At 30.9% G+C, this 18907-nt stretch overlaps 4 protein-coding genes across 5 annotated transcripts; all 4 read left to right on the top strand.

Moving 5' to 3' along the window:
- Positions 1-233: 233 nt before the first annotated feature.
- LOC136999862 (ABC transporter H family member 2-like) lies at positions 234-4216 on the top strand. 2 transcript variants are annotated; one of them, XM_067354663.1, is made up of 4 exons: positions 234-621; positions 848-1204; positions 1536-1727; positions 1928-4216. In XM_067354663.1, exons 1-4 carry the CDS (start codon positions 487-489, stop codon positions 1940-1942), a joined length of 699 nt encoding a protein of 232 aa, XP_067210764.1. In that variant the 5' UTR covers positions 234-486; the 3' UTR covers positions 1943-4216. The 2 variants fall into 2 exon arrangements, with proteins under 2 accessions (XP_067210764.1, XP_067210763.1); XM_067354662.1 differs by having other exon boundaries at positions 254-621; positions 1536-4216.
- On the top strand, positions 4154-6277 carry LOC136999863 (uncharacterized). Its single transcript, XM_067354664.1, has 3 exons — positions 4154-5676; positions 5789-5931; positions 6016-6277. Exons 1-3 carry the CDS (start codon positions 5419-5421, stop codon positions 6227-6229), a joined length of 615 nt encoding a protein of 204 aa, XP_067210765.1. The 5' UTR covers positions 4154-5418; the 3' UTR covers positions 6230-6277.
- Positions 6278-9745: 3468 nt separating this feature from the next.
- Positions 9746-11577, top strand: LOC136999861 (zinc metalloproteinase/disintegrin-like). Its single transcript, XM_067354661.1, has 4 exons — positions 9746-9989; positions 10077-10289; positions 10413-11146; positions 11385-11577. Exons 1-4 carry the CDS (start codon positions 9873-9875, stop codon positions 11560-11562), a joined length of 1242 nt encoding a protein of 413 aa, XP_067210762.1. The 5' UTR covers positions 9746-9872; the 3' UTR covers positions 11563-11577.
- A 3854-nt stretch (positions 11578-15431) lies between these two features.
- Positions 15432-18380, top strand: LOC136999860 (A disintegrin and metalloproteinase with thrombospondin motifs adt-2-like). Its single transcript, XM_067354660.1, has 4 exons — positions 15432-15895; positions 16138-16812; positions 17021-17394; positions 17453-18380. The coding sequence occupies exons 1-4, from the start codon at positions 15432-15434 to the stop codon at positions 18046-18048; spliced, it is 2109 nt and encodes a 702-aa protein (XP_067210761.1). The 3' UTR covers positions 18049-18380.
- Positions 18381-18907: the final 527 nt, after the last annotated feature.

The following is an 18907-nucleotide window of genomic DNA, read 5'->3' as shown; positions in this document are numbered from 1 at the left end:
GCTATTATAATATTATAATAACTACTATAATCTGCTAAGATCTGTTGAGACAATTATATACACATTTACCGCAATATTATAAATCTGACTTAGAGAATAAGAACACAACACACGAGTGACCAGAAACAATTGCAAGGTATAATCTTACTCAGTAGCGCTCGCGATTCTTGCCGCTGCGCTGATTGGTTGCTAGCGCTCTTTGATGACATAGCGTCCGCGTATTGGCTGTGCATGGTCACATGTCCTAAATAGAATTATAATTTTCAATGAGGACACTTATTCTCATTGGCCGCTCATAACCTGCTGACAACACCGCACATTGCTATCTGTTCTTTTGTCCATGTTGTTTACCGGCAATGGCGACAAATGTTGTAATTGTGAAATCTCGTGTCCACGTGCAGTGAATAAATAATAATATTGTTTGATATATTTTTTCAATTTATTATGTATAATAGTTAAGTTTTGAGATATAAAATAACATAAAAAATGACTAATACATCAAGAGGACCATATAAAAAGTATTTGGTCGACATTGTAGAAGAAATACCTGTGACAATCATTTGTTCTCGTCGAGCTCGCTTTTCAGCAGGAAGAGAAAAACAAAGAATAGTAGAAGTTGAGGTTAGATTATATATTTATATTATCTATTTAAATAAAAAAACATTGTATTGAAAATTTATTTGTATAAACTTGTATTCTCATGTTTTTGACATAAACTTAGTGACAACTTTCATTGAATGCAGTATACATTCAATGACTATTTATATGAATAATCTCTATTTAAATATTTAATTATTTTATAATAAAATAAAGCTTTATTGTTATTTTTTTCAATTATTTATTACAGGTTCCAATTTCCGATAAACTTTCTAACAATGAAAATACGAAGAATCATGATATCCAAGACAATGATGATTCTACTATTGATATTGAAGAATATAGTAATCAATTCCAAGATAATGCAATTAGAATTGACAGTGACAATGAGACAATTGTAAGCAGAAGAAGCTTAGGAGAATCAAACAGCAGTCAAGCTGATTCTGACTTCTCCAGTGAAAATGAAAATAATTTAGAAGAAAATTATCTTAATTATTCTGAAGATGAAAACAGTGATAATTATAATAATGATAATGTAGATATTCACAAAAATAAAAGCGATAGTGAAAGTAATGAGGACAACGAAGAATATGAGAATCAAATACAGGTAATTTCAAGAAATTCACTATTTAGAACTACTATTTTATTGAAATAAATGTTATATTGGCATTGAGAATATAACATTAAAGAAATAGAGAATTATAAAACTAAATAGTAATAAAAAAAATTTATCACAATTAATAAATTCAAGGCAACATACAATGTAAGAAGTAATTCCTATTTCAGAAAATAAATAACCTACAATTATTTAAAATAATATAAATGCTTTGCTTTTACAAACTATTTTTTTGTTTTTCCAGAATATGCATTCAGTAAGAATAACGTTCATCATAACATGGATGTATATTTAATGTATATGTATAAAATTTTTTTTGCAGGATATAATACGGGTTCCCATATATGAAGGATGTAATTTGACCAAAGAAGAAAGCCAATTATTAATTATGGGAACAGCTATTCGAAACAAAATGACGGACGTAGGATTGGAAACTTTACTTAAAATTGTAGATTGCCATTTGCCACATACGCAATACAATTCGAAGTATCATTTTCTTAAAACGTTTCCAAAGGTACAAGCTAATATATATTACTTTTGTCCAAAATGTTTAATAATATTGAAGTTTGAAAACTGCAACAGAGTGGAATGCAAAAATTGCGAAAAAATTTACAATCGTCGTCGATTGCAAAGACAATTTAATTATTTTTATCATCTTCCATTGAAGGAACAATTAATAGAACTAGTAAACACAAAGTTATTTACATATTTTAGAAAAATGTCATATGAAAGCGATGTTATAAATGGAAACATATATTATCAGTTGAGAGAAAAAAATATTATTTCTGATCAAGACATTAGTATTCAATGGAATACAGATGGCGTAGAAATATTTAATTCGTCAAAATATTCTATATGGCCTATCCAAGTATCTATTAACGAATTACCTTATAGAATTAGACGTGATAATATTTTACTTTGTGTGTGGATTATGGTTCAATTCTGAGAAACCACCTATGGAACTTTTTCTTAGACCATTTATAGACGAACTTCTTGAGTTACATATTAATGGAATTGAATGTAATACATTCAACCATCAAGAACCTATATTGATTAAAGTTCATACGCTTTTCTCACCAGTTGATTCAGTTGCTCGACCTTTGATTCAAAATATTAAACAATTTAATGGAAAATATGGATGCTCTTATTGTCTTAATAAAGGAGAACACATTGCTATTGGAAGGGGGTACACACGAGTATATCCAGGTGGTAAGGGAGTAATGCGTACGATAACAAAACATAACATATATGTTGAAAGGGCAGTTGAAAAACGGAAAGCAGTAAAAGGTGTTAAGGGGCCTTCTATTACAATGCTTCTGCCTACTTTTGATGTGATTCATTCATTTCCACCAGAATACATGCATTCGTGTTTATTGGGTGTCACAAAATTGTTCAGTACGTCTTGGTTTGATTCCAAAAATAACAATAAAGATTGGTATTTAGGTTCTAAAATCACTGAATTCAACGAAAAATTACTTGCTATTCAACCTCCTTGTGAAATTACGAGAACTCCACAATCAATGAAAGATAGTAAATTTAAAGCAAATGATTGGAAATATTTTTTATTGTATTATTCGCTGATTTGTCTAAAAGATTTAATGCCACAGAAATATATTAAACATTGGTTGTTGTTTGTATACAGTATAAATATTTTTTCAAAAACAAAAATTGAAGAAGACGAGTTATTTAAAGCAAAAACGGCACTTCGCGAATTCGTTTTAAATGTGGAGTCGTTGTACGGAAAGGAGTATATGAAATACAATGTACACCTATTGCTTCACATACCAGAGTATGTAAGAAATTACGGTGCTATTTGGGCTTGGTCAGCGTTTCCTTTTGAACATTTTAATGGCATTATAGCAAGTTTATTTCATGGAACTCAATGTATACCTTTGCAAATCTGTAAATTATATTCCAGATTAAGATATATTAAACAACAATGTGAAATTTTCAATAGACCAAACTGTAGTGTTCAGGGAAAAGCTATATTCCGATATATAACGAAGAAAACTAAAATTATGAAATGTATTGAATTTGGAGATGAATTAAGAATATTTGGAAAATCGACAGAAATGCAGCTATCCTTAAGACAAAAATTATTGATTGAACAGTTTTTAAAAGAAACAATTGAAAACAATGTCCAGTCATTTCAAAGGTTTACATATAATAATACTTTATATCACAGTTTTAAATATTCTCGCCTCATCAAAAGAAATAACAGTACAGTATTATTAGAAAATCGGTCATTGATGATTATTTCAGATTTAATTTTACTTAAGACGTCAGACTTGCAAACTAAGAAGTATATAGTTCTTGGTAAAGAGTTACAAATCATTGATGAAGAAGTTTGTAAATATAAAACTATATCTTCGAAAATGTTTTCATTTATTGCCCGACACACAAATAATGATGTTTGTAATTTTCTTTCTGCTATACGTAAAAAATGCGTTTATATTCCTTACAAAGATGATAAATTATGCATTATTCCTCTGGTCAATACTTTGGAAACGGATTAAGAATAAAATACTTGTAATAATATATATGGATAGGTATACATATATGTATACACACACATTTGACATAAATAATAATGTAGTTGTATCTATATTAATTACGATTGCATCTGTTTTTTTAATTAATAAATTATCACAAAGAAATAATTATTTATTATGAAATTCACTTATATCCGTAAATCTAAAAATATCTATAATAAACTCATTGTTAATTAAATAAAAGAAGTATGTACAAAAATTATTGGATCTTCTGCAAAACTACTGATAATTCAATAATTTATTTTTCAGTTATTCTCAATATCAATTTGTTTGTATTAAAACTAGAATTTTCTAAAAGTTTATTCAATATTATCCTTAATAGTTTTGCTAATAATATTCAGCACTATTAGAGACGAAAATACTGCTGAGTTGAAAACTGTAGTTTTCATATAGTTTTCCAACAGATTTTTAATAGTGATCCTATAGTTTTTTAATAGTGTTCCTATGGTTTTTCAATACTTTTTAATAGTTTTCTCAATAGTTTTTTAATAGTTTTTTTAAATAGTTTTCTGTAGTTTTTTTTCGTACGGGTTAACTGATTTTCATCTTCAATTTGCTGGGTTACCTCATTTAAAGTGGGAGACGCAGTAGGATGTTTTCTAAATAAATGCTGGCGAAAAGATTTCCATTTCTTAAATGTAGCACCGCAACCAGGTTGAACACATGTAATCCTGAAGTATGGGTCTTGTTTATGATTGCGAATGTAATGTTGCATTAATCGATAATACGAAATACATTTGAACAAACACATGTCACACTGAAATGTATTTCCATTCTCATAATTTTCCATCTTTATATAGAATTGGTATTGTATACGAGAATTTTCGCTAAATTTTAATAATTATGTACGATTTCCAAGCGCGTGCGCGAAAAAACCATTCCGTTTAGCAACAGTTGATTGCGGCATCGGACTTCGATTGTTTCATCAATTGTTTCGACTGGGCGTAAATCGTGTGTGGATCGTACGTTGTACAAAATATCACAGATTTCAATATCACAGAAATATCACAGAGGAAATTCATTATTCGCAAATTTTAAGAAAAAATCGATTAGATTGACAATGGAAAAAAAGTATATTGTTTAATTGAAGGCCGTTGCAAATGCATTAAGTTTATGCCTGAAGAAAACACATCAGAAATTGAGATTATCCGACGCAAACTGAAGGAAGCCAGTAAAACTGACAATGTCCTTAATATGATGCTGCAACAAAAAATGATAATTTTACAAAAACCTGATCCAGATCGAGATAACAAGTTGTGTGATTTGGAAGACAACGACGAAGTTGCTGACAAAAGTGAGATTACAGTGCTACTGATACCAGTGCGTGCAAACACTACAACAGAATTAATAGACTCTTTTTCTTCCGTTCATAAAGATAATGAGTCTATCGTAAAAATATTATATACAGAGCCTATTGATGATGGTAATAGTTCGTCTAATCTAGTAGATATTCAACAATCAGCCTGCTACTCGGTAAGTTGTAATAAAATCTTATCATAAAAATCAGATTATATATATTTACTTTTTGCTTATAAATTCAAATTTGGTATAAAATTTAATTAGGATATAAAAGAAGAAAATGAAAAGAAAAAAGTAGATAAGCTTCTAATCGATTGTCCAAGCAGTTCAAAACGATCTAAAACTGAAGACAACATGATACATTCAGTAAAGCCACAAGTGACAGGACCTGGTTCCATTCGTCATCCAATAATTTTACCATCTATTACATCAGATTTGCAAAAAAAATTGAACGATATTGGATTATTAAAGGCTCAGAAGAACTTTATAGCATTCTGGGCTGCACATTTGTCTTATGTGACAAATCAGTGGCCGACAAAGTCGGATTATCAAAATTTTGCTCAAAGTATTGTTGCAGCTTATCCTGCACTTGCAGATATCGGTGGTGGCTGTGTAATATATATACTTATTTTTTCCATCATGACTTTTGCAATCTTCTTTTTGTTATATTTTTAAAATATTTTGTTTCTGTATTTTAAATATATCCATCTTTTCTTTTATATAGACCCTAGTCAAAAGTCAATTAAGTGTTTGGATTAGGAATCATCGGGCGCTAGAAAAACGACAATCTCAAAAGAGAAAGAAAGATGAGGAGGGAGAAATTCCATTTGTAATTGTTCAAGCTAGTATTGCTAAAAATGTTGATCGGTTAGAAAATAATTACATCTTTTACATTAATAAATTTGAGACAAAAAATAATACATAATATAATTAAAAAAATTTTTTTTATAGAGCGACCGATTATGTTACCAACACAGATATACAAAATGCTTTAAAAGAACTAGAGAAAAAATGTGTTGGAAACAAAAACATTTCTCACATGAAGCATCTCCTCAAGATAACAATATCTCATCGAAGGCCATGGATTGATGAAGCGAAACGAATAGTTGACATTGTGCATAAGTATCCTCAATTAAACAATTATGAGCTGGTATGTTTTGTATAACATATATTTATTTATCAAATTCTTAATTGAATATTATTTATTTATATACTTTTTTCTATTATTGTGTACAGATACTTTCGGAATTTTTAGAGTTAAAAAATATTACAGAAAAAGCGCTGTTTGACGAAATTGAAAAAATGATTGAGAAATTGACGAAATATTACTTAATAAAAAAACCAAACCAAACTAATAATAATAAAGTCTTTATCATGCAAAATTTATGTGCTGATCTCACAAAGAGAAACAAAAACTTTCCTGCTTTATTTACTGTAAAAGACGTTAGTATTGATTATATATAGTATTGATTACTGTTATGCTTTTTTTATGAAAAATAATTATTTAATAAAATATTTAACTTTAAACAAATTTGTTCTCAGGTATTGGGAGATATAAATAATTTAACTACAAATGAAGGCGATGCACCTCGTGTAGTTATGTACACAGATGGTCAAGATATTATAATTGCCTACTTGATAGCAGATGCTGAAATAAAAACACAAATTCCTCAACCTACAATAGAAAAAATCATCGCTGGATTGTTTGCTTCTTACTATGTGTGGAACAGGAAATTTCCGGCAGCTTATGTAAATGTTTTAAATTTTATAAGTTATGAGCTTTTGAAGTCTCCGCTGCCAACTACTACTACTACTATTCAAAAGTTTATTCGTTCTCGCGATAATATTTTAAAAGATTTAGGCACTATAGATAACTCACAGAATACCTCTTAACTTATGAGTTACCATATTATATATATTATTACTTATTCTTCATTTACCATTAATTTTTTTACCAAAGACTACAATAAAAAATCTAAGTCATTCTTGTGTGTACGATAAGATCATAACAAACAGTATTGTTTTTTTTTGTTTTCTTTTTTTCTATATTATGTGAAAGAATTTGTTTTCAGATGTTCTTTATATATTGTAATTTCACATACATATAACATATAAAGGACATTATATATATATATAATCCAAAGATATTAAATAAATAATTTATAAAAATTAATAACTGTTATTAATTTACAAAATTAATAATAAATAATTAATCAATTAACACATTAAGTTATATATTTAAAATGTGTAATTTTTTGATATTAGGAATACACTTATTGTCGTTATAATTTATAAAAAATTATTATGTTTTTATAAATTATAACGACAATAAGTGACCTATTTCTAATATCAAAAAATTACACATTTTAAATATATAATTTAATGTGTAAGCGTGTGAAAAATACGCATTTAACTGTGTAAAATTACACAGATAAAACGTGTAAAAAAATAACACGCGTACAAATGCGTAATAAGTGACTACATGATTTTACACACTTTAAGTGTGTATTTTTTACACACTTGGATTTGCAGTGATGGTCCGCATGTAGTCGTAACATTACGAAAAATCTGTGGAAAGAAAAACCGTGTCTTTTTGATCACACGAGACGAGAAGAGACCGATGATCCATATGTACTGGGCCATTCACGTTATCACGATTTACCTGGAAGGGAATGGACTGCCAAAGCACAATGTGAATTATTTTTACGCGACAAAGATGCAAACGTAGTCACGTTGCATGATGTATGTCAAGTCTTACAATGCGAAACGCCTGACAGAAATAGGAATTTCTTCGCGGGACCTGCGTTGGATGGTATGTCTTTTTTGTAATTAGAAACTTTAATTAAAATTTTGAACTAAATTTTTTTCAGGAACTAATTGTGCACTCGGAAAGGAATGTCGCGGCGGAGAATGCATGGCCGTTATCACACCACCATACATTTTTTCGTATTGTGAAGACGATAATTGGAGTGAATGGAAAGAAGACTCTTGTAAAAGCAATTGCTTGACGAAATCCAAAGGCGTGGTAATCAAACGACGTTTTTGCAAACATGGTATTTACAAAACGGCTAGTTGTGGTGGGCCATATTACGACGTGGTTCTGTGTAATGACTCCAGCCTTTGCACTGAAGAACGCTTTACGATTGCCGAATATACTGTTCTAAAATGTACTGAACTTAGCCTAAAAATAAAAAGACAGGGCAAAGAATATTTCAAGTACGAACCGTTAAATGAGCCAGGAAAGCAGGCCTCCCATGTCGTCGAGGAACCGTGGAGAGCCTGTACCATACACTGCCTACGTGAAGAAGAAATATCTGCTAATTACAGTCTGTTTTTTTCCTATGCACCACGCCAGGAAATGCTCGACTTAAAAATCGAACCATACTTTCCAGATGGAACGTGGTGTCACGAGAAAGATGGGCAAAATTATTATTGCCGCCAGCATTATTGTCTGCCGGAAAACAATTCAATCGAAGAATAATTACCGAAAGCTTCTCGACATGTGTGGGCAAGGATCTAAGAAAAAATAAAATTGCAAAACAAAAGTAATTCAATTTAGAAATGTTTAGTATTTGTTCAGTATAAAATCTAGGATCCATTAAATTATCGTCGTTACTTTCTATTTTAAGCAATAAATCCATTTTTTGTTAGCATATAGTAAATTTATACGAGAAGAAATACGTCGAATTATCGACATGAAAAATTCCATCCAAAATCCAAATAACTTAATAGTTAGTAATTGCATAAAGAAAAAAATAAATATTTGTTAGTTGACAGGGATTTGAAAAAAATATAATGATAAATCAATGCTCAGAATTAATTAAGCATCTGAATCGATTTTCGTCATTGGTACCTGCTTTCCTTCTTCGTCGGACGCGCCGTTACAGCTACAGCCAATGCATTACATGTTGCTATCGAATTAATTAGTAGATTCTTCTTACATAAGAAGATCGACTACGTAAACTTTAAATCTCGTGAAATTTAGAATATACTACTTAAATATATATGTATATTACTTAAACAAAGTGTTGCTTTCTCTATAGTTATACTTGTATATATATTTATAATTGTATTGTACAACGTATCACATGATTGGATATTTCTCAAATTATTCATTGCCAATAAAGAATCCCTTATTGCACTTATGAGCGTGTCACATTGTTAAATTTACATTACGTTAGAATGATGTTACAAATAATTGATTTCGATATATTTATTAACTGAATATTACTACTCAATATATATTTTTAACTTTTAATATTTTTTACCAACAAATTTTATTCGACAGAATAATTGTATAAAAATATTAATTCTTAACAATGTCTGTTGCAATATGTATATATTTATTTAATTGTTTCTTTTCTTTGATTTCTATTGATCCTGAATTTTAACGTAACTTACAAGATATTACGAATACGCATAAACGACAATTTTATATACCAACAATAATTATCAACATTTTGAAATCAAATTATTAAAAATTAAACTTTTACGTTTCCGATCAATGTTACATATTATACATATTAGTGATAAATTACATTTTATAAACCTACATTTTATACCGTCATCGTAAATACTACATTTAAACGTTTGGATTTAAAAACATAAATATTTATACATATACATGTAGCAAAGAGAGAATATACAATAAGTGTCACACTACACGAAAGATATTCCTCATACGCCAGTTCGGGTTTCATTCGTGATCATATCAGGTATAACGAACGCGACGGTGCTAGTGCGAGTATATAAATTATTTGATTAATAGTTTAATAGTTTGAAATTGAACGAGAACTTAAGAAAATAAAATGTTTTTTTTATTGAAATATATGATAATAATTTTACTAAATGAAATGTACGCGCAAATTACGCATGATATTGAAACAATATTACTGCCGGCATCGAATCCGACAGGCGCAATAAAGGTACGTGCGTTTTACAGTATAATTCTATTTGTTGCTCGTTATTCGAAAATTATCAAATTTCTTTTTTAATTGTCATTCAAATTACAGATACCAATAACACTGAAAGTTTTCGGACGATTGATTCAACTGAATCTGCGTAGAAGTGATCGAATTGTATCGCCTGCGTTCAAAGAATGGAAATATAATGCGAAAGGCGTGACAGAGAAATTGTTTAAATTAAACGTATCAAGTCATTGCTTTTATTATCATGAAGATCATATCAGCTCTGCGGTTATTAACTTTTGTCATGAACATGGATTGGTCAGTAATATCACATGAAAAACAAACAGTTTTTAAATTTTTATGTGATTACTTGTGACCTTTATTATTTTTCGTTTTATATACAATGACACATAAAGAATAAATATATCTTTTTAAAAGCAGGAAGGATTTGTTTTTGTGGAGAACAACACGTTAGAGATACAGCCTTTGCGGAACGATTTCATGCCTATGTGTTTAATCTACGATTTTAGAGGACAATCTAATCTTTCACTTGGCAAACCTTATGTTATTAAAAAATCAATGGAATATTTTGCTGATTCAAGTCTTTACCACTGGGACATGTTTAAACTAAAGCGACGTCACGTGCGCAATGCGCAACAAAATTTAACTGTGGAACTTGCCGTTTTCTATGACGAAGCAGCATATAATATGTCCATGTCAATTTTGAACAATGATAAGGATAAGTTACACAATATGATATTAGACTATGTAAATCGTATCCAAAATGCTTTCAGTCGTCCGAGTTTGGATGCCTTTTTCAATGTTACGTTAATAAGTTTAAAATATCTGAAAGAACAGCAGTTAAATTTGCCAATTTCTGATGGCGACGCTAAAGAATTGCTCAATTCTTTTTGCACATACGTGAATTTTCTTAATCCTTCGGACGATAATGATCCGCGTCACTGGGACATTGGCCTTTACTTAACCGGAATAAATCTTTATGAATATATTCACGTATTGCAACCGTATTACAGAACCGAAAAGAATTATGATATTAAGGGAAGAACCTACCAAGATGGCGCATGCAATCCGCTTTTATCTTGCGCAATAGTAGAATTCCGTGATTCATCTGAAATCACATCATCTCTTGAAGCTATTTATAAGATCGGAAATCTGTAATTTTTTGTATATTAGTTTTACGTATAGAGAATAAATTACATTTTATAATAAAATTTATTTAATTGTACAATTGCACAATAAAATCAACAAATAAACAGTCATTATTAAAAAAATTTATTCTTTAATTGTTTACCATGTTAACTATTACTAAATCATAAGATAAATACGAATATTTCAATCAAATAATGCAAAGTGAAACATATATTTAAAATTAATAATTTATCTGATCAACAGTTTAGGATTAACACAAGAGCAAAGTTCTAGCGATTCGCAAAAGTACGTAACATGGTCTAAGAATAGTAACAAAATTGAAAAACTCTGGGAAACAAAAACGTGTCTTAGAGATCAAGCAAAAACAATGATTTCCAAACCGGAAAACATCAATAATGACAATGCGCGGGACAGAACTTAACCATAGAAATAAATTATTAACAACAAGCTACAGAGTCCAAGCTGGATTTTCGTGCTTAATTTATTGATATATTATAACAAATGTTTAGGTCAATCTAGACGTTTCGACCATCTGGTTGTGGTCATCTTCAGTAGTTAGTTATTATAAAATTCGGAACATATTAATAAACAATCGTTACTTATAAAACTAATTCGGATATTACAATCTTCTTATATTCGTTACATTTAAAAATTGTTTAGAAGGACAACACATCTTGAAAGTCATGCCTCTTCTAATAACACCAATCTTAAGATCATCAGGAAGGAAATCATGTTTTACATTAAACATACACGATGTCCTTTTTAAGACTTGAATTGTGGTTGATTGCAATTATTCTAAAACCAGCATGAACCAATGTCTACTTTTATCTTTATATTACTTGTTATTTATTAAAATTACTAAAAATATTCTTACCTCAATGCATAGCAGTACCGTCATGTTGTGTTTTCGTGTAAACTTTCTTATTTTAAAAAAACTAAGAACCAAAACTAAATTCGGTGTAACGAGTCAGTTTGCTAAAAATGATATTGGAGGTCCGTGTCGTTTGAGTGGACATGGCAAACTAGTTGAATATAATAGAGGATATATTAAAGAACTCGTATGTGTGAAGGAGATTCGTGGTGGGAGAGTGAGTGATCTTTAAGCAGTAAACAAATTGAGAACTGGCAGATACAAGTTTGGCAGTAACTCAGTATCGTTCTGCTTATTGAGACTCGTTTTTTGCCGTTTTATGTGCAACATCTCGGAAATAAGCCTTTTGCTATAAGACATTTCCTTGTCTAATATTTCTACATTCTCCCAATCCATTTCATGGTTTTTTTCTAATCTATGACAAGAAATGACAGAAGGGGATCCCGTTCTTTTATTTATATCCGACTTGTGTTCTTTAATTCTAGTTTTCAATTTTCTCTTTGTTTGTTCCACATAACTAGCCTCGCAATCATGACACGTTACCTTATATACTACATCACATTGGCTCATGGATTCAATGATGTCTTTCCCTGTTTTTATAAACCTATTAAGTTTATTGTTACACGAAAAGGCTAAATGATGATTGTATTTTTTCATGTTCCGTGTGAATTTATCAAAATTTTCTTTTATATATGGTATCGTAAAATAACCCGTTCTATCATTGCTATTTTTGTTTTTATTACAACAATTATTGCTAAATTTTTTAAGTCTTTCGTTAATACTATTAAAAATTAATTCCAATGGATAGCCGTTAATTAAAAGTAGGGAAATCATTTCCTCGATGTTCTTGTGCCAATATTGTGGGTGTGTTAACTTTACAACTCTGTCAAATAAGCCAATGATAACACCTTTTTTGTGTGCCATGGGATGATGCGAATAAAAACTTAAATATCTGCCCGAAAAAGTAGGTTTGTAGAACAAATCAAATTTAATAAAATTGTTTTCCGATATTAGTTTAACGTTTAGGAAATTGATATGATTATTTATTCCCTTTTCCAATGTGAATTGTAATCTGCTATGCATTGAGTTGAATTCTCCAAAACTTCGTCTAAATGATTTTCTGGAGCCGTAAATAGTATGTCGTCAACATACCTAAAATAAAACGGTAATTTGTAAGGTAGACGTTCGATTGCTGAATTTTCCAAATCTTGTAACACAAATTCTGCTATTATTGGAGAGAGAGGAGAACCCATTGGAGTGCCAAAAATTTGCTTGTAAATTACTTTATTAAAACTAAAATACATTGAATTTAAAACTAAATTGATACCAATTAAAAATTCTTCTATTGGTATGGAATTGTACCTTCTAATCCATTCCCATCTGTTTTTTATGCTTTCTATTGCCTTTTCAACAGGAATGTTCGTAAAAAGAGAAACAACATCTAAAGAAGCAAGGCAATGATCCGATTCTAAAAAAACACCATTCAACTTTTCAACTAGATCAAAACTATTTTTTATGTTTCTTTTCGAATTAGGTACATTGTTTGCAAGGATTCCATGTAAAAAGTTAGCTATCTTATATAACGGGCTATTAATCGAAGATACTATTACTCTGAGAGGATATCCTTCTTTATGGATTTTTGGCAAACCGTAGGCTCTAGGTGTGTTTCCGTCCGTTTCCAAAAGACACCTGTATTTTATGTCATCTATGTAACCTCTCTCTCTCCATCTGGCAAGTAGAGACCTCAGTTTATCAGTTAATATTTTAGTTGGGTCTTTTTTAACAATTTGGTAGGTGTTGGTGTCAGAAAGTATGTCGACCATTTTTTCCATATATTCTGATTTTTTCATGACTACTGTACTATTGCCTTTATCAGCCCTGGTGAATAATAGATCAGGGTTTTTATTTATAAATTTTTTTGTTTTGTACAACCAATTGAGTAACTTTCTGTCATCAACACTATTGCGGGAGTTTCCCTTAAAGAACCCATTTATAATTGATATAGTATCATTTCTAACAGAACATTTGTAATCTTCACTCTTTCTTTCAATGTTTCTTTCAATGTTTTTTATGACTTCAATTGACATCGACATTTTTTCCGTGATAGGCATGTTAAAACGTTCTCCCAATTGTAACAAAAGCTCGACCTCTTTGGGAATTACAACATCTGATAAATTAACGAACCATTTTTTATGTTTGTCGTCTAAGGTCGACTGAGAGTTGAAATTGTCAGGCATTATTATTATATTCGAATTAATATCAGATCCAAAATTATTATGTGTTTTCACATTGTTAGTATTGAAAGCAATTGGTTTGATACTTGCTCTTCTATCAATGTTCTGTTTAGAAACTAACCATTCAATTTTTTTGTTTATCTTAACTAAGTTCCTAAACCACAATTTTTGGGAGCGTCTCTCTTGCCCATTAAAAAACGTATTGTATAAATTGAGTGGTAATCTTCTAGTTACAACCTCATATATTTTATGGCACTCTTTTCTGACGCATTGTAAAGTCGCGTAGGCATCATCTAATTCTAATCTTATTATTTTTCGAATAAGCTCTTTCCTGATATTATCAAAGATTGCTACTGATCTATGGTGGTATAGTTGTAGGCAATTTTTAAAAACAAATTTCAAATGTGAAGGAGTTAGATCTCTTTGTAGACAATTTTTAAGAAACCTGATTCGAATGCGTAATTTAATGCTTAAATTAACATTATTCATAAAATTCTTCAGTTGCAAAGTTACAAATTTGCCAAAATGAAATTGGACAAAATTAAAAAAGGATTCACGCATTTTGAAGCTTGCGTTTATAAAATAAATTAAAACTATAATATTGGCTCAAATTATTCAAATAAATTATTAACAACAAGCTACAGAGCCCAAGCTGGATTTTCGTGCTTAATTTATTGATATATTATAACAAATGTTTAGGTCAATCTAGACGTTTCGACCATCTGGTTGTGGTCATCTTCAGTAGTTAGTTATTATAAAATTCGGAACATATTAATAAACAATCGTTACTTGTAAAACATGATTTACTTCCTGATGATCTTAAGATTGGTGTTATTAGAAGAGGCATGACTTTCAAGATGTGTTGTCCTTCTAAACAATTTTTAAATGTAACGAATATAAGAAGATTGTAATATCCGAATTAGTTTTATAAGTAACGATTGTTTATTAATATGTTCCGAATTTTATAATAACTAACTACTGAAGATGACCACAACCAGATGGTCGAAACGTCTAGATTGACCTAAACATTTGTTATAATATATCAATAAATTAAGCACGAAAATCCAGCTTGGGCTCTGTAACTTGTTGTTAATAATTTATTTGAATAATTTGAGCCAATATTATAGTTTTAATTTAACAATAGAATTTGCCGTTTTTATCGACGAAGCAGCATATAATAAGTCCATGTCTATTTTGGACAATGATGAGGATAAGTTACACAATATTATATTAGCGTACGTGAATCGCATCCAGGCTGCCTTTAATCGTCCGAGTTTGGATGTTTTTATGAATATTACGTTAATACGTTTAATTATGCTGAGAGAACAGCCGTCAAATTTGCCAATTTCTGACGGCAATGCTGGCGAATTGCTCTTTTCGTTCTGCACATACGCGGATTCTCTAAATTTTCCAAACGATAATAATCCGCATCACTGGGATATTGCCCTTTACTTAACCGGAATAAAACTTTATGAAAATGTTATGGTAAAATTTAAAACGCATGACAGAGATGAGAAGAATTTTCAGATTACGGGATATACTTACTTCGATAGCGTATGTAAGCCGCTTCTCTCATGCGCGATAGCAGAATTCCGTGACAAATCTCAAGTCGAATACCCTCTTACTGCTATTAAGATGATCGGAGAGCTGTAAGTTTTTAAGAACTAGTTTTACGTATAAATTGAAAATAAATAACATTATATAATGGAATTTATTTAATTGTAGAATTGTACAATAAAATCAACAAGTAAACAATCATTTTAAAAAAATTTTATTCTTTAATTGTTTGTTATATAAACTATTAATAAACTAAAAGATATTTAAGAATATTTTAATTAAACAATGCAAAGTAAGGCATATACTTAAAATTAATGATTTATCTGTTTTACAGTTTAGGATTAATACCAGAGCAAAGTTCTAGCAATTTGGAAAGGAATATAACATGGCCCGAGTATAATCGTAATGAAATGGAAACACTATGGGAAAGAAAAACATGTCTTAGGGATCAAGCAAAAAGGATGAACTTTAAAAAGGAAAACATTGATAATACGCAAAAGAAATTGATCATAGAACTTGCCGTTTTTTTCGACGAAGCAGCATATCATATGTACATGCCTATTCTGGACAATGATGAGGATAAGTTACGCGATATGATACTAGCATACGTGAACCAAATTCAAGCTTTGTTGCATCATTCAAGTTTTGGTGTTCTTGTTGATATTTCATTGGTAAAGTTGGTAATAATGGATAAACAGCTATCAAATTTGTCTACTTTCGACGGTAACCATACAAAGATGATCAATTCATTCTGCGATTACTTGAATTTTTTGTATCCTAAAGACGGGATTGATTCGCTTCAGTGGGACATTGGTCTTTACCTGACCGGAATAAATCTATATGAGTCAGAAAAGGAACGAAAGCATTATAGTGTTGTAGGAAGTTCTTTCGTCAATTACTCGTGTACCGAGATTTTATCGTGCGCTTTAGTAGAAATCAGTTCTACCGGTCCTAACGCAGTCTCGGGTTTTGCGACGTCTCGTGCTGCTGCTCATGAAATCGGCCATCTGTAAGTTTATGTATACTTTTTTATACAAATTAAGTATATAATATTTATTAGAAGAATTTTCATATTTGTTCAATTGTAAGATAAAACTACTCAGAGTTTTAAAGAGATATAGTTTTTTAAGGTGTAAAACTTCTTAGTAACTACAAAGTATTTAAAAATATTGCAGATAAGGCATATTTTCGAAAGTAATAATTTAATTGTTCAAAAGATTAGGAATGAAACACGATAATGACTTCATCAATTCGACGTGTGCGAAAAGCAGATACATAATGACAGATTTTCAATATTTGCAGGGACAAGTAACATGGTCCGAGTGTAGTCGTAACATTACAAAAAATCTCAGGAAAAGAAAACCGTGTCTTCTCGATCATACAAGACGAGAAGAGACCGAAAATCCATATGCACTGGGCCATTCGCGTTATCACGATTTGCCAGGAAGAGAATGGACCGCCAAAGAGCAATGTGAATTATTTTTACGCGACAAAGATGCAAACGTAGTCACGTTGCATGATATATGTCAAGTCTTACAATGCGAAACGCCTCGCAAAAATGAGTATTTCTTTGCCGGACCTGCGTTGGATGGTATGTCTTTTTTGTAATTAAGGAGTTCAATCTAAAGTTTTGAACTAAATTTTTTTAGGAACACGTTGTGCACTCGAGAAAGAATGTCGCGGCGGAGAATGCGTGGCCGTTATCGAACCACCATACATTTTTCCGTATTGTGAAGACAATAATTGGAGTGAATGGAAAGAAGACTCCTGTAAAAGCAGTTGCTTGACGCAATCCAAAGGCGTGGTAATCAAACGACGTTTTTGCACACATGGTACTTACAAAACGGCTAGTTGTAATGGGCCATATTACGACGTGGTTCTTTGCAATGACTCAAGACTTTGCACTGGAAAACGCAAAAGAATTACCGAATATGCTACCATAAAATGCACCGAATACAATTTAAAGGTGAAAAAGGGAGGCGGAAAATATTTCAACTATGATCCAGAAAATGGGCCGGGATGGAAGGTCATTCATGATAAGACGAAACCGTGGATAGCCTGTACCGCATATTGCCGACGAATTGTATCTGCTGCAAAAAAGCAATATGAATATGTGGCACGCCTGGAAATGCTCGACTTAGATATCGACCCATACTTTCCAGATGGGACACGGTGTCACTACGAAGATGGCCAGAATTATTACTGCCTCCAGCATTACTGTCTACCGGAAAACTACTCAATCTAAGAATAATTGTCGAGAGCTTCTTGATATGTGTAGAGTAGGATTTAAGAAAAAATAAAATTGCAAATACGCATAAATCAATTTGAAATCATTTACAATTTGTTAAGCATCAATTCTAGAGCCCGTTGAACAAGCGATGTTACTTTTTATTTTACGTAAGAAATCTATTTTTTGTTACAAAAATCAAATTTATAAAAAATACGTAACATTATCAACATAAAAAATAAATTCTATCAATTACATTGTTATGATTGCAGAAGGAAAACAAATTAATAGTTATAAATTGACATATTTATGAAAAAAGAATATAATTTTAAATAAGTGTTCCGAATTAATTTAGCATCTGTATCTATATTCGTCATTAGTACCTGTGTTTTATTCCTCATCAAGTGCGCCGTTACAGCTACGGCTAATGCAACCAAGCGCATTAGAAGTAGCGTTATCGAATTATAAGTTGGTTGTTCTTTCATAAAAACATCGATTACTTAATGTTCAAACCTCATGAATTTTATAACGAACTATTAAAATATATACAGGGTGTCTGGCAATAATCGCCCCACCGGTCATATACAGGTAGAGGAGGTCAAATCGAGTAGAAAAGTCCTTTACCATTTTTTAATTTTCATAATAAGTACTGAGTAATTAACGAAAAAAGATCGGCGAATCCGCGCGAGTAAAGCGCGCGCGGTGAGAAGAACGTCCCACTGCTACGCGATCACTAGGACACAAGGATCTAGCGTTACGCGCCGCTCGTATGTTGCCATTGTCATTTGTAGAGCGCTCCTCCCAACGCTTCATCGCGCGCCTAGTGATCGCATAGCAGTGGGATGTCCTTCTCACCGCGCGCGCTTTACTCGCGCGG

Source organism: Linepithema humile, chromosome 5, assembly GCF_040581485.1.
Source record: "Linepithema humile isolate Giens D197 chromosome 5, Lhum_UNIL_v1.0, whole genome shotgun sequence".
In the NCBI taxonomy this organism is placed as follows: Eukaryota; Metazoa; Arthropoda; class Insecta; order Hymenoptera; family Formicidae; genus Linepithema; species Linepithema humile.
Note: the sequence above shows the minus strand (reverse complement) of the source record. Positions and strands in the feature narration are given on the sequence as shown.

Coding starts and splice junctions, on each gene's coding strand:
- LOC136999860 (XM_067354660.1), top strand. CDS start 15,432: ATGTCTATTTTGGACAATGATGAGGATAAGTTACACAATATTATATTA. Junction 15,896..16,137: donor ATTAAGATGATCGGAGAGCT/GTAAGTTTTTAA, acceptor TCTGTTTTACAG/TTTAGGATTAATACCAGAGC. Junction 16,813..17,020: donor GCTCATGAAATCGGCCATCT/GTAAGTTTATGT, acceptor ATTGTTCAAAAG/ATTAGGAATGAAACACGATA.
- LOC136999862 (XM_067354662.1), top strand. CDS start 487: ATGACTAATACATCAAGAGGACCATATAAAAAGTATTTGGTCGACATT. Junction 622..847: donor AAAGAATAGTAGAAGTTGAG/GTTAGATTATAT, acceptor TATTTATTACAG/GTTCCAATTTCCGATAAACT. Junction 1,205..1,535: donor AATATGAGAATCAAATACAG/GTAATTTCAAGA, acceptor TTTTTTTTGCAG/GATATAATACGGGTTCCCAT.
- LOC136999863 (XM_067354664.1), top strand. CDS start 5,419: ATGATACATTCAGTAAAGCCACAAGTGACAGGACCTGGTTCCATTCGT. Junction 5,677..5,788: donor CAGATATCGGTGGTGGCTGT/GTAATATATATA, acceptor TCTTTTATATAG/ACCCTAGTCAAAAGTCAATT. Junction 5,932..6,015: donor ATTGCTAAAAATGTTGATCG/GTTAGAAAATAA, acceptor TTTTTTTTATAG/AGCGACCGATTATGTTACCA.
- LOC136999861 (XM_067354661.1), top strand. CDS start 9,873: ATGTTTTTTTTATTGAAATATATGATAATAATTTTACTAAATGAAATG. Junction 10,290..10,412: donor TTTGTCATGAACATGGATTG/GTCAGTAATATC, acceptor TTTTAAAAGCAG/GAAGGATTTGTTTTTGTGGA. Junction 11,147..11,384: donor ATTTATAAGATCGGAAATCT/GTAATTTTTTGT, acceptor TCTGATCAACAG/TTTAGGATTAACACAAGAGC.